Consider the following 12,365-nt stretch of genomic DNA (forward strand, 5'->3'; position numbering starts at 1 on the left):
CATGTGCAGTCTATGTTTCTGGGAAGAAGTATGTCTTTGTCTAGAGAGACTGGATGTGATCAAGAAATGTACTGTATCTTTTATTATGATTCTGTAAACAGACACTAATATTCAGCCTCCTACAGTTTTCTGTACTTTTAAAGGGATGAATATGTTTATTAAACATCTCTTAAAAGAACTGGAATAACACTTTTTTTTTTTTTTATGAATATGACAAATACGAGTTAGCCTGGCTCATTCTCTAAATGCAATGTTTTTTCTGCTCCTGATGAAAATGATTGAATCTAAAGTGTGGATTAAAATTCAAATTGATAGGTATTGTTTATTTTTATTTGTACTCAATAATAACTTTAAAAAGTGAAATGGACATTTTATCTCAACAGTCGTGCATTTTCTGCTTTTCCACAATATTCCTTCAGGAAAGGTTTTTTTTTTTCTTTTTTTTTTTTTTCTTTGCTGCGCAGTTGTCGGAATGGTAAATATTACAATAATGTTATTACAGGGTATTGTGGGTGTTGCCCAGGACCGATAGTTACTCTGAAAAATGTGATGTAAATTTGGTCCTTTTAAGAAAGTTGTGGCTGTAGCCTTTACTGTTGTTCTGTCCAAATGAATCCACCAGTCTGCGCCTGTTTAAGCTCCAAAGAGCCTTAAAATCCCACTGACATAAATCAAGGAAATTTAGTTCGACACCCAGCATTCCAGTGTATTCCTAAACACGTGATACTCTTACCCAAATACCCTCAGTGGAGTGGGCCTCTTTTTGTAAACCAACACAATTGTTTATGTGACTGCTCAAAGTATGACAGCTGAATAAGTGTTTGATAGGTCAGGCAGTCATCCTGGAGCAAAACGCATTGGGGAAAAAAATAAATATGAAACACGACCCTCAGTGTGCACAATCTGGACAGATCAATTTTTTTTCTTAGGACTTTTTCTTATGTTTCTTTACAAAAGGTTCATGGCACAGACTGTATTGGCACTGAAAATAAAGCTGAAGGAGAAATCACTAGCATTGGTAAAATTGCTTCCTAATGCAAATTCTGTATTAATTGGCATATGTTTTAGACCTGGCTATTTTCAATTTTTTTGTTTTGCGTGTTAAAGTAGTTCCAGTCATACAGTTTATATGTGCTTTGGCTTTGATTAAAGTCATTACCAGCTCCAGGACTACACTGGTTAACATCCTCCACCTGGATGAGTAATGAGCATGGTTTTGACTGGCCCGGACATGGCTGACTCTGCTGCATGGGAGGAGACGTGTTGGAGTGCAATAAAAGTAAGTCCGTCTGGCCGCTATGCTTTGAGTTTTGTGCACCTAAAGCTGAACTTATCTCGATAGCGAATGCCAGAGCGTTTAAGTGGAATTTAGTCGTTTATCTATTGCCATATATGTTTCAGTTTGACATGCTTAATGCCTTAAACTGAATGCTAAATTTCTTTGCATCATGTCATTATCTTTAATTATAGGAGCGTCCTTATGTCTCACAGCTTGGACGTCATACTGTAAATCACATGCCAAACTTACTTGGATGGTCCTGAATCCTAACCTCTACTACTCGCATATATCCTTGTTATATAACTCATTATATCTCTCCTTAATTTCCCCCTAAATTCAAAAGCCAGTTGCATGAACAGCCGTTATATCAATACTGTTAGAGGGATATAGCTTAACTAAAAATGAGAATTCTGTCATTATTTACCCTCATGCCATTCTAAACCATTAACTGTAAAAAGAAAAAAAAGACGTCATTTATTTAGCAGAACAACTTAAGAACATTAATAATAATATAATAATATAACAACTAGCAGTTGCCAAAGTGATCAGTCAATCGATTTTTTAGTTCTCAAACCAAACCTACATTTTTATGCAACTGACTTATGGCCAGTCTTTAAAAAAAAAAATCCCTTTTCCTGAAAAGCTTGCCCTTGGCTGTTATTGAGGATCTTTATAAAATGTTTTTACAAATAATAATGATCATAATAGAAAATAATGACTAACAGGACAATCTGAGGTCTGTGTTACTTCTACTGTATTTATCTACATTATCCATAAATAATTAGAAGACTAAAGTCCAATTTATACTTCTGCGTTGAACTCGGTGTACCCTGACGACGTGCACCTCTCCAAAAATTTAACAACGCGTAAAGGCCAATTTATACTTCTGCGTCGGGTGCGCGCAGTAGGTACGGCGTAGCATACGCACAGACGCGTACCATACGCCGTACCCTTCGCCATAACCTGACGCGCACCTCCTCAAAAATGTAACTACACGTCGCGACGACGTGGACCGCAAGATCTGTGATTGGTCGGCTTGGGAGCATCGCGTTTCCTCCTATGTATTTCCGGCGTGTTCTTCTGCACCGCCCGCCATTTTTAAATTCTAAGTACAGCGAAACTGTTAAAAAAACAAAAAAATTACCTTTTCCAAGGTAAATAAGGTAAATTTTTAGTTTTTTTTAACAGTTTCGCTGTACATAAATTGGCCTTCAAAAATGTAACTACACGTCGCCACGACGCGGACCGCAAGATCTGTGATTGGTCGGCTTGGTAGCATCGCGTTTCCTCCTATGCATTTCCGGCGTGTTCTTCTGCACCGCCCGCCATTTTTAAATTCTAAGTACAGCGAAACTGTTAAAAAACTAAAAATTGACCTTTTCCACCTCGATAAGCTCCAACTCCAACATGATCTGCTCTCTTTCAGTCGCCATTGCTTGTAGTAACCTAAACTACAACGCGAGGAATCTAAACACAGTGGAACATTAAAACCCTCCGCCGCCAACTAGCGTTTCGGCGCTGTACTGCAGAGCAACGCAGACCTAAACGCAGAAGTATAAATGCTCATGACGGCGTCGCCTACGTGCGTAGCCTACGCCGTACACTACGGCGTACACTCCTACGCATTTCCGGCGTGTTCTTCTCTCGTTTCTGCCTTTTAGTTTTTGTAATTTGACTGAAATGAACTGTTTTTCCACCTCGATAAGCTGCAACTCCAACACGATCCGTTCTATTTCAGTCGCCATTGCTTGTAGTAGCCTAAATTCAAAACAGCCGCAAGCTCACAGTGGAACATTAAAACCCGCCCCCGCCAACTGGCGTTTCGGCGGTGTAACTGCAGAGCAGGATAGCCATAACGCAGACGTATAAATGCTCACGACGGTGTCGCCTACGTGCGTAGCCTATGACGTAGGCTTACACTACGGCGTACACTCGGCGCAAAAGTATAAATTGGCCTTAATTCGAACCGCTCCCTCGGGTTTCAAATACTGTATGTAATTGCGCGTCAACGCGGACGGCGGACAACTACAGAAGTATAAATGTAAACCAACGCGTAGTCTGTAGCGTAGAGGCTCCGGCGTAGGTCCGACGCAGAAGTATAAATCAGCCTTAACAAAGTGCAGTAAACGTTAAAACTATTTTAGCACATTGTTAGCATGAATTACCATGTTGCTAGCATGTTTTCGCACATTGCTAACACGAATTAGCATGTTGCTATATGTTTTAACAAGTTGCATTCTGGTTGCATGTTGTTAACAGGATTTAGCACCTTGCTAGCATGTTTTATCACGTTGCTGCTAACATGTTTTAGCATATTGCTAGCATGACTTAGCACAGTGTCCTGTCAGTAAGCTTTGCTGGTGATAGACAGCTTTAATACACTATAATTCTTATTGTACAAAAATTTTAACCACCTCAATGAAATCCGATTTTGATCATCCAGTTTACAAAAACCTCAAGACTGATTCAGTTAGAAAAGATATAGCATACCGAGTCAGAACGGTCGAAAGGCCTGAGCCGAGTTTGGTGCCTGGAGCTTGAAAACTCTTGGAGATACTGTTTAAAATGTAGTCTTAGGAGTAGCAGCTTAAATAGTAGATCAGTATGCTGGCATTGTCAAGCCAACATAATAATATGACAACAAATACCAGTTTTGAGCTAGAGATGGTGTGGAGGTGCACCAATATCAAACACGATGCGCTTTCCAGGTCACGGACTTAAAAACAAGATAAGGGATGGTATGTGATTCCCATTCATCTCAGTAACAGTCCAGTTGAGCCGTTACCTGCGATAGCTGGAACTCCAGAAAGTCCTCCAACTGAGAATAAGATCGTGATGAAATGGATAGCGACAGCTCTTTTCTTCAGTACAGCGACGTGCATCAAGAGTGTAATGGATTATCGAAAAAGAAAATATATAGGATTGGGACTTGGTTCTATTAACCGATTTTGAAATGTGCACTCAAATAGTGGAGGCAGATGAACACAAGCTTACAGGGGCGGGGTTTAACTGGACAGTGATTGGAGGAGTCCTGCATACATCATCATAGAGAAGTCTGTCGTTTTCACCGCATAGTTAAGACATTTGAGTAAACATTACAAGGTCAATGTTTTTAAATGAAACATGCATGGATGAATTATTATAATATAATGCCTTTAGATGTTATAGCCTGAAGGAAGTAAAACTTCACACAAATCGTATTGACAGCGTCCACTGGATCGAATCTTTTAGGTAATTGTGTTTTTTCTCTAAACTTTTTGGACCTCCGTGATTACAGCTTGTGGAGGAGTTGCAATACAGTGCGCTTCCCTTTACAGCTTTATTACAGATTGCATTTACTGAAAGGTCTCTCCCATCCAGACCTCACAGGGAGCTGTGCTCATGTTTCAGAAAGTAGAGACTTCTTTAATCCTCGTATTGGCACATCTAATAGAGTGAGAATACATCTCTTGTCTTAAAGGTAAAGATTAGACGAGGTGCTGAGGATTACCCGACGCATCTGCATTCAAACAGGTCAAGTCATCATATTTTATTTACATCTGTAAATATCTCTTGCAGTCTCGAAAGTGCAAGCAGAAGAAATATGCACATGTAATTAAAAATAGCCAACCTTTCTGATTCCGACTGGCATATAAATAAAACGAAAAACATTTCTGGAAAAGCACAAACAGACAGGAAAGAAGGGAGGACAGACACAGAATGAGGGTATTTACATATGAGGCGCCCAGATGTATAGAAAAAAAAGCATGTTAATTGTGTTTTCTGGGGAGCATGAATGCAGAATGTCTGTGAAATTGATCCCCTTTTGTTGTCGCGTGTGTGATGTTGTTGCTCTCAGGGACTGTGGCCTTTTTGTGATGGATTCCTGGTTTAGGGGACGTCATCCCCGTCTCCCTCCTACCAAACAGCTAGTTTAGCTGTCCGTCTCATTGACAGCTGATGCTGGAGTTTGACGGCGCCTGTTGGTTTCAGTGTCTTCCCGCTGAGTCTGTGGTATTAAAAAAGTTTCCAGTCGACAGTGTTTTCCAACTCCCTGCTGTAATAAATACAAGAAAAGGAAGACAAGCATTAAGCTGTGCAAGTGAAGAAAAACAGCTACAAGAGACGCACAAAACAAGGGAGCTGAAATAAATAAAAAGAGCTTGCTGGATCTCAGTCAATTCGCTCATGTGGTTTTATTCTTCCTTTATTCCCTTTAAAGCTAAAAAAATCATTTATAAAAGTATTTTTTTTTGTATAATAAACATGATACAAAATACTTAAAGAAACAATTAATTATTAATTTCCATAAAGAAAGATTTTTTTTTCATTGTGACTATTCTTGACGTGACAATTAAGCACATTCCCCCTCACAATTATATATATTTATATTTGTTAAATATTTGATTTCTTTTATATTGAATACCTGACTCCTGTGCTGAGGTTTTTTACAGTTTAACTGAGATTACCCGATGAGTTCAAACACACACACGTTGTGTTTTCATGTTTTATGGGGACTTTCCATAGACATAATGATTTTTATATAAACTGTATATTCTATCCTATTACACTAACCCTACTCCAAAACGTACCCATCACAGAAAACTTTCTGCATTTTTACATTTTCAAAAAACATCACACGCGCGCACACATACATACACACAAATATGTTTTACAGATTAAAAAAATATATTTTTAACTTAATACAGTTCATTATTACACAGTGTGGGCAGAAAAATGTGCTTGGTAGTCATAAAAGTAATGTAATAATAATTTACATTACATACATACATTTACAATAATTTATTACTGGGGTAAAATATGACCTGGGAGTTTTTTTTGTGTGAGATTCAAACACAGCTATCATAAACTACCCCTGAAAGACGCTCCTAATGCCGATCATTTCATCGAGGGAAGCGTGACCAATTGTTAATTTGTGCCCAATATGATGGTAACTTTGATTTGACCTTTCAGGGCAACTGCAGTTGTTAGAATAAGAGGAGGGCGGAAGCCGTGTTACTGGTGCAATAAAGATTGTGGTCACGCACATTAGCCAGACAAACAGAGCGCTGATCCACAAACAACACACAGAAGGATCAGGTGGAAGCCACCATCAGATTCCACACCGTCCTGTGCGTTTATGTAGCCAAACATATGGCAAAGTTCAGACCGAAACAGAAGTAGAGCCGCTACACCCAGAGCCGGATTAACGCAAAGGCAAACTAGGCACGTGCCTAGGGCCCGATTGGCGGGATGGGGCCCAGACAGAGGGACAAAAATAAAAAAATAAAAAAATGTACAAATGTCCTATCTACAATTTATTTCAATATTTATTAATTAACTAAAAATAGTGACGATGTTTATCTTAACCATAGACTGTTACATTACCTCAGATTAACGCCAGCCCATGACTGTATACATATAGAGGCGCCAATTGTCACTCATCTGCAGTTAAACCACTTAATGTTTCCGTTTCAAAGCGGGTGCCGGCTTCTGAAAGTGTGTGTAACGGACGCATCCATCAGGTGCTTGCGAAGCAAAAGCCTAAATAGGCACGCAAAGAAGCACAGCTCGTAATGCAGGTGTGTGAGTTGTCGTCATCTATTTTGGAGTGATTGCAATGTATTCTAAATATAAACTTGTACTGTAGATCAGCGTCATTTCTGGAAAAATCATTCACCGCTTTATTACGAGTTTAAAAGAGCGCGAGCGTCATTAACGTGCCCAGCACTAACGCTTTGAATTTGCGCGTACAATGAATAACATCGCGTCGGGAGCTGACTAAAAACGCTACAAAAGTAAAAAAAAGCCAACACACTACAACATTTTAAATGTTTAAAATAAAGGATCTCGGGTCTATCTTCTAAATTCTGCTGATGATTAGATTATAGCCTACCCTGACATCATCTACTTAGTTACGCCAATAATATCGCCAATAATATCAGTTTAGAATTTTTTTTCTAATCAGTAGCGACCGTGTCTTTCTCTTGAATTGTGTATAGCATAAGCTAACAATGCAATGCATAATATCATATTACTTATATTAATAATATGACAATATCTACAGTCAATATTGATTAAATGGGAGGGAAAAACCCTGCCAATACCGCAGCTATGAAAAAAATGATAAAAGCACTTAGGCTATGTTCATCTCCTGAAGTGGTATTCTGGAACTGTGAATAAATTGAATAAAACAGCAAAATAACAATAACATCTTCATTAAACAAAAAAGAGATTAAAGTTTGATTAATATGTAGGCCTACATACAGTAGCCTACTGGTAAAAAGTCTGGACCAATTACTATTTTGAATGTTTTTGAAAGAAGTTTCTTATTATGCTCTACAAGCCTGCATTTATTTGAATAAAAAAAAAAAAATTCTTCAAGGATGTGTTAAATATATAAAAAGTGATAGTGAAGACTTTTTTCAAACAAGTTTTTAATAATCAAAAAATCCTGAAAAAAAGTATCACAGGTTATAAAATAAATATTAAGCACCATTGCTAACATTTGATAATAAATCAGAATATTATAAAGTTTTCTGAAGGATCACGTGACACTAAATTCAGCTTTGCATCACAGAAATATATTTTAAAGTATAGTAAAATAGGAAAACCATTATTTTAAATTGTAATAATATTTCACTATATATTTTTCTGTATTTTTGATCAAATAAATCCAGGCTTGATGAGCATAAGAGACTTCTTTCAAAAACATTAAAAATGGTAATGTGTCCAATCTTATGTACTGTGTAAGTAAAAATATACAACATCTAAAATTAAATGTTGTATAAATTAAAAGGTTAGGAATCATATTTGTTTCAAGAGTTTTTTATTGGGGGTGGGGGGCCTCCAACATGAATATTGCCTAGGGCCTCCAAATGTCTAGAACCGGCCCTGGCTACACCTAGAAAACAGATTAGTAAGAATAACCACAGCTATTTCCCTTCATTTTGATAAACTTTATGCTCATAGGTCACAGATGCTGTATCCAAGCAAGTATGTGAAGCTCGCTCAGACCACCGAAGACGGGCCTGATAGAGCAACGGTAACAAAATTACTCCAATCAGAATGAGACCCTTATGACATTTACTTGGCAAACAAACAGTAGCATTTTCTGTCTGCCTAAAAACAAAAGAGATATTTGACCTCTGGAGAATGTACAAAAATGTATATTGGGATGTAGAATTCATCTTTTGGATTAAAATGATTTGTCTGGAGTTCTTTTGCCAGTGAATTTAGAGATACATTCATAAGCCAACACTGTAAATCTTACTCGACTTTTGTTAACAGTTTAAGATTATCCAGTGAATTCCATTTCATTTTTTGAAAAAGTCCTAATTAATGAATTACAATTGAATTATTTTGAATACAAATAAAAGTGGATCATCAATATATTTGTTATATCAATATAAAAAACTTCTTTCCCCCATTTATATAATTTGAACTATAGTGTGAATTTAAATAGCACACACTATAGTTCAAAAGTTTGGGGTCAATAAGATTTTTTGTTTAAAAGAAGAAAAAATTAATTGAGCAAGACAATTGCTCATAATGTTACTAAGGATTTTTATTATTTAACTATTTGAACTCTATTTATCAAAGAATCCTGAAATAAAAACATGTATTATGGTTTCCATAAAATCATCTAAAGCAGCAAATCATCATATTAGAATGATTTCTGAAGGATCATGTGACACTGAATTCAGCTTTTCATCACAGGAATATTTACATTTTAAAATATATTAGAAAACAGTTATTTTAAATTGTAATAATATTTCACAATATTATGGTTTTTCCTGTATTTGGTGAGCAGAAGACTTTCAAAAACATGGAAAAAATCTTAAAGACCCCCAAATGTATATATATATATTTATATATATGTTATAACATCTCTCTTTGTGAGATGTTCACCTTGAAAAGTTAGCTTTCCGTCAGAAAACCCCCTAATAATTTCCTGCTGTCATGCTTAATGGATCTTTAGGGACACCAAATTGAGCTCAACAAATTACTCCATGAAAGCAGATTTAGTGGTTTGTACTCACTAACTTCATTTTTACAATCTGTTTTCAGCATGAAGAACAATCTTGGTTAGATCTTGAAAGTCAAGCTTGGAAACTTGTAAAACATCTCATGGTTTGAATTATCACTGATCCAAGAATCCACTGTCCCAGCATTGAGTTCTTGCCTTTTATTGAAGAATGGAATCCATTTCAGATATGTGATTGTTTTCCTGAAGAGAGGAGAGATAAGAAATCATATTTAGGAGACTGTAAACTTTTAATGTGTGAGATGTTTTTTAAGCAGACCCTCCTCTTCTTATAGTCTATTGTCTCCTGAACAATATCTATTCCATTCCCCATATAAATGTCCTCCTCGCTCTTACCATGTCCTCGTCACACTCCTCGTGTGTGTGGTCCTCGCTCTCCTCCACATCACTGTGCTGCAGGTCCTCTGACTCGGAGCCTGACTCGTCCTGGGACAGTTCGCTCTTCACTTCATCTGCCTTCTGCAACTCTGCACACAGAGGAACATTTACAAATAAACACATTTTTCGAAATGGAAAAGTTTGAATACATATTTTTTGGTTGGTGAGTATTATATTTGATACATCAGGCTTTTATGGCTCATATAGTATGATTTAGTGATAATATGGAGCTCACGCTTGAGGAAGAAAGAAATATGCAATTTGGTGCAGTTGCTGATATATATGTATGGCCAAAAGGTAAGATGAAAATCTGATAAATCAATGAGACTTCTTGCATTAAAATGCATATAAATATAAATTGTCACACTATCTCTCAGTAACATGTTTTAGTAAAATTAGAGAGACATCAAATCCAAAAATAATTTATTGCTATTTTTCCATCTTATTAGGACGCAAATAATTCAATTTCATGTTTTTTTTTTTTTTAAACATGACTTTTATTTTTGATTTTAATATTTGTATCCTCCAGGATACGTTGCCCTTTTGGGGTATAAATTCATTAAAAAAGAATGCTTGTTTGGCAATGCGTATAACAACATAAAACATTTTAAAACATTTATTCTCTTATAACTTAAACTAAACATTCTTTGCAAAATTCTGTTGAACAATAATTGCCTATTTATGAATATATTAGAATTTAATATGCACATTTCTAGGGCCTATAAATGATCAATATTACCAAAACTTTGCTGAAAAAGCTATTGTACACAATCTACTTTATGCCTTCTGATTGATAGTTCATACCTTTTTTTTTGTTGTTGATCTAAAATATTTAATGAAAGAGAAACATTTACTGGACTGAAGCAACTTGGGTTACCTTAAGTAAAAGTAGGCCTACATATAATCAGAGACATATTTACTTTAGTGAAAGTAGAAGTATCACAATGACAACCCTAAAGTAAAAAGTACCTGATTTTAAATGTACTTTAAGTATTAAAAGTAAAAACTTGCATAACAATTTATTCTCTTAATGTCTATATTCTAATGATTAATAAAACAGTTAATCCTAACTCATTCAACCTAATACTCCTATTATGATGTTCAATAATGATGGAAAAGCCGTTAATTTTTAAGTTTCTGTCACCATTTCTGGGAACAAGCTTGCAATTAGGCAATATACACATCAAGCTTAATGTGACGGGGTTTGGCTGTAAACGCGATAATTATGAACCTCTTGGCTTGCCATACTAACACACCCCACACCACTAAGTAAATCTAAATCTAAATCTAAAAACAAATTTCCGCGTATAAATTGCACGATAAACACACTGCGTGCTATAGAGACGCATTTAGTGTGACCGGGTTGATATGGCAACCAAACTTCACTGGTGAGACAAGCGTGCGACGAAAGGACGGTCAGGATGACGTTTTGGCAGGGGAAAAACTGATTAGAAAATGTTACGAAAATGTAACAGAACGTTGTAGAAATGTAGTGGAGTAGAAAGTATAATAATTGCTGCAAAATGTAACGAAGTAAAAGTAATAAGTATGCACTATTGATTCTACAAAAGTAAAGTAAAGATACGTGAAAAATGTACTTAAGTAAAGTAACGAAGTATTTGTAGCCTACTTCGTTACATTCCACCACTGGATAGTCAACAAAAGCACATGCAAATCTGTGTGTGTACGTATATATATATATATATATATATATATATATATATATATATATATATATATATACATATATATACATACACAGTTTTTTTGCATGCAAACCTGTGTGTATGTGTGTGTGAGAATTCATCATCATATTGTGTTTTTTTAAGTTGGAGGGCCTGTCTCTTCATTGGAGTGCGGCCCAAAGTATTGAACTGATTTTATAAAACAGGCCACAAAAAATGATGAAGTTTATAGACCGATAGAGTCTACTTCAAACCCCTAAAAGAGTGACGTATCCCCTGAGATACAAACATTTACAGACAGATTATGAACATTTTTAACATAAACGTAATAAGCTAACGCTTACCAACAACTTTTTAAAGATGCAAGTCCCCTGCAAATATTTTTTACATATGTGTTATATATCAACTTTTATGAAGGTGAGTATACTTCCCACTACAGGTGGCCATGTTGTTTTTAAATTCCGCCTATGAGAAAGAATAAAGAATGTATAAACAAAGTGACCAGATCTAAATATTCACAACAAACACCCTTTCAACATGAAACCAAGAAATGAGACCTACAATTTTACTGCCTCTCCCCACAGCCTCTCAAATATTTGTATCCCCCAGAATACAATAAACTTTTAGGATTAATGAAGTGTCTCTATTTGCAATGCTTAAACGCAGCGTCTTTGTCAGTACGCATTGGGGATTATCTGTTCTCATCGTCATGAAGAATCACCATCCAAATTTTCACATCCTATAAACAACCAAGACACCTCTGTACAGACACAACTCCAGAGCAGTCATGTAAAAAAACAAAATCTGTTTTACTGTTGCCAAAGTGAAGAAAAACTTGGAGCTTGCTTTAATTTACACATCAGCCAGGCTGAAAAGTTCTGAGAATCCCAGAGTAAGTGCTAGTCGTCGTTCCTCCCTCACGGGGGCTTTTAACCCGCCTCATCCTCAACAGTCAGAATGAGCTTGGCTGTGCACAGAGTGACATCATCATTGATTA

The 12,365-nt window shown here is 36.3% G+C and overlaps 1 protein-coding gene across 2 annotated transcripts in view; it reads right to left on the reverse strand.

Annotated features, from left to right (window-relative positions):
* Nucleotides 1-9,431: 9,431 nt before the first annotated feature.
* The window catches only part of raly (RALY heterogeneous nuclear ribonucleoprotein), a 75,123-nt gene continuing 72,189 nt past the window's right edge, over nucleotides 9,432-12,365 (reverse strand). For both annotated transcript variants that reach the window (XM_056270544.1, XM_056270543.1), the window contains 2 exons: nucleotides 9,642-9,772; nucleotides 9,432-9,488 (listed from right to left, as the gene is read on the reverse strand). In XM_056270544.1, coding sequence (XP_056126519.1) covers nucleotides 9,447-9,488; nucleotides 9,642-9,772 — 173 coding nt within the window. In that variant the 3' untranslated portion in view covers nucleotides 9,432-9,446. The remainder of the gene's footprint in view (nucleotides 9,489-9,641; nucleotides 9,773-12,365) is intronic.

The sequence above is a fragment of the Rhinichthys klamathensis genome, unplaced genomic scaffold, assembly GCF_029890125.1.
Source record: "Rhinichthys klamathensis goyatoka isolate OS25496 unplaced genomic scaffold, OSU_Roscu_1.1 h1tg000303l_1, whole genome shotgun sequence".
Classification (NCBI taxonomy): Eukaryota; Metazoa; Chordata; class Actinopteri; order Cypriniformes; family Leuciscidae; genus Rhinichthys; species Rhinichthys klamathensis.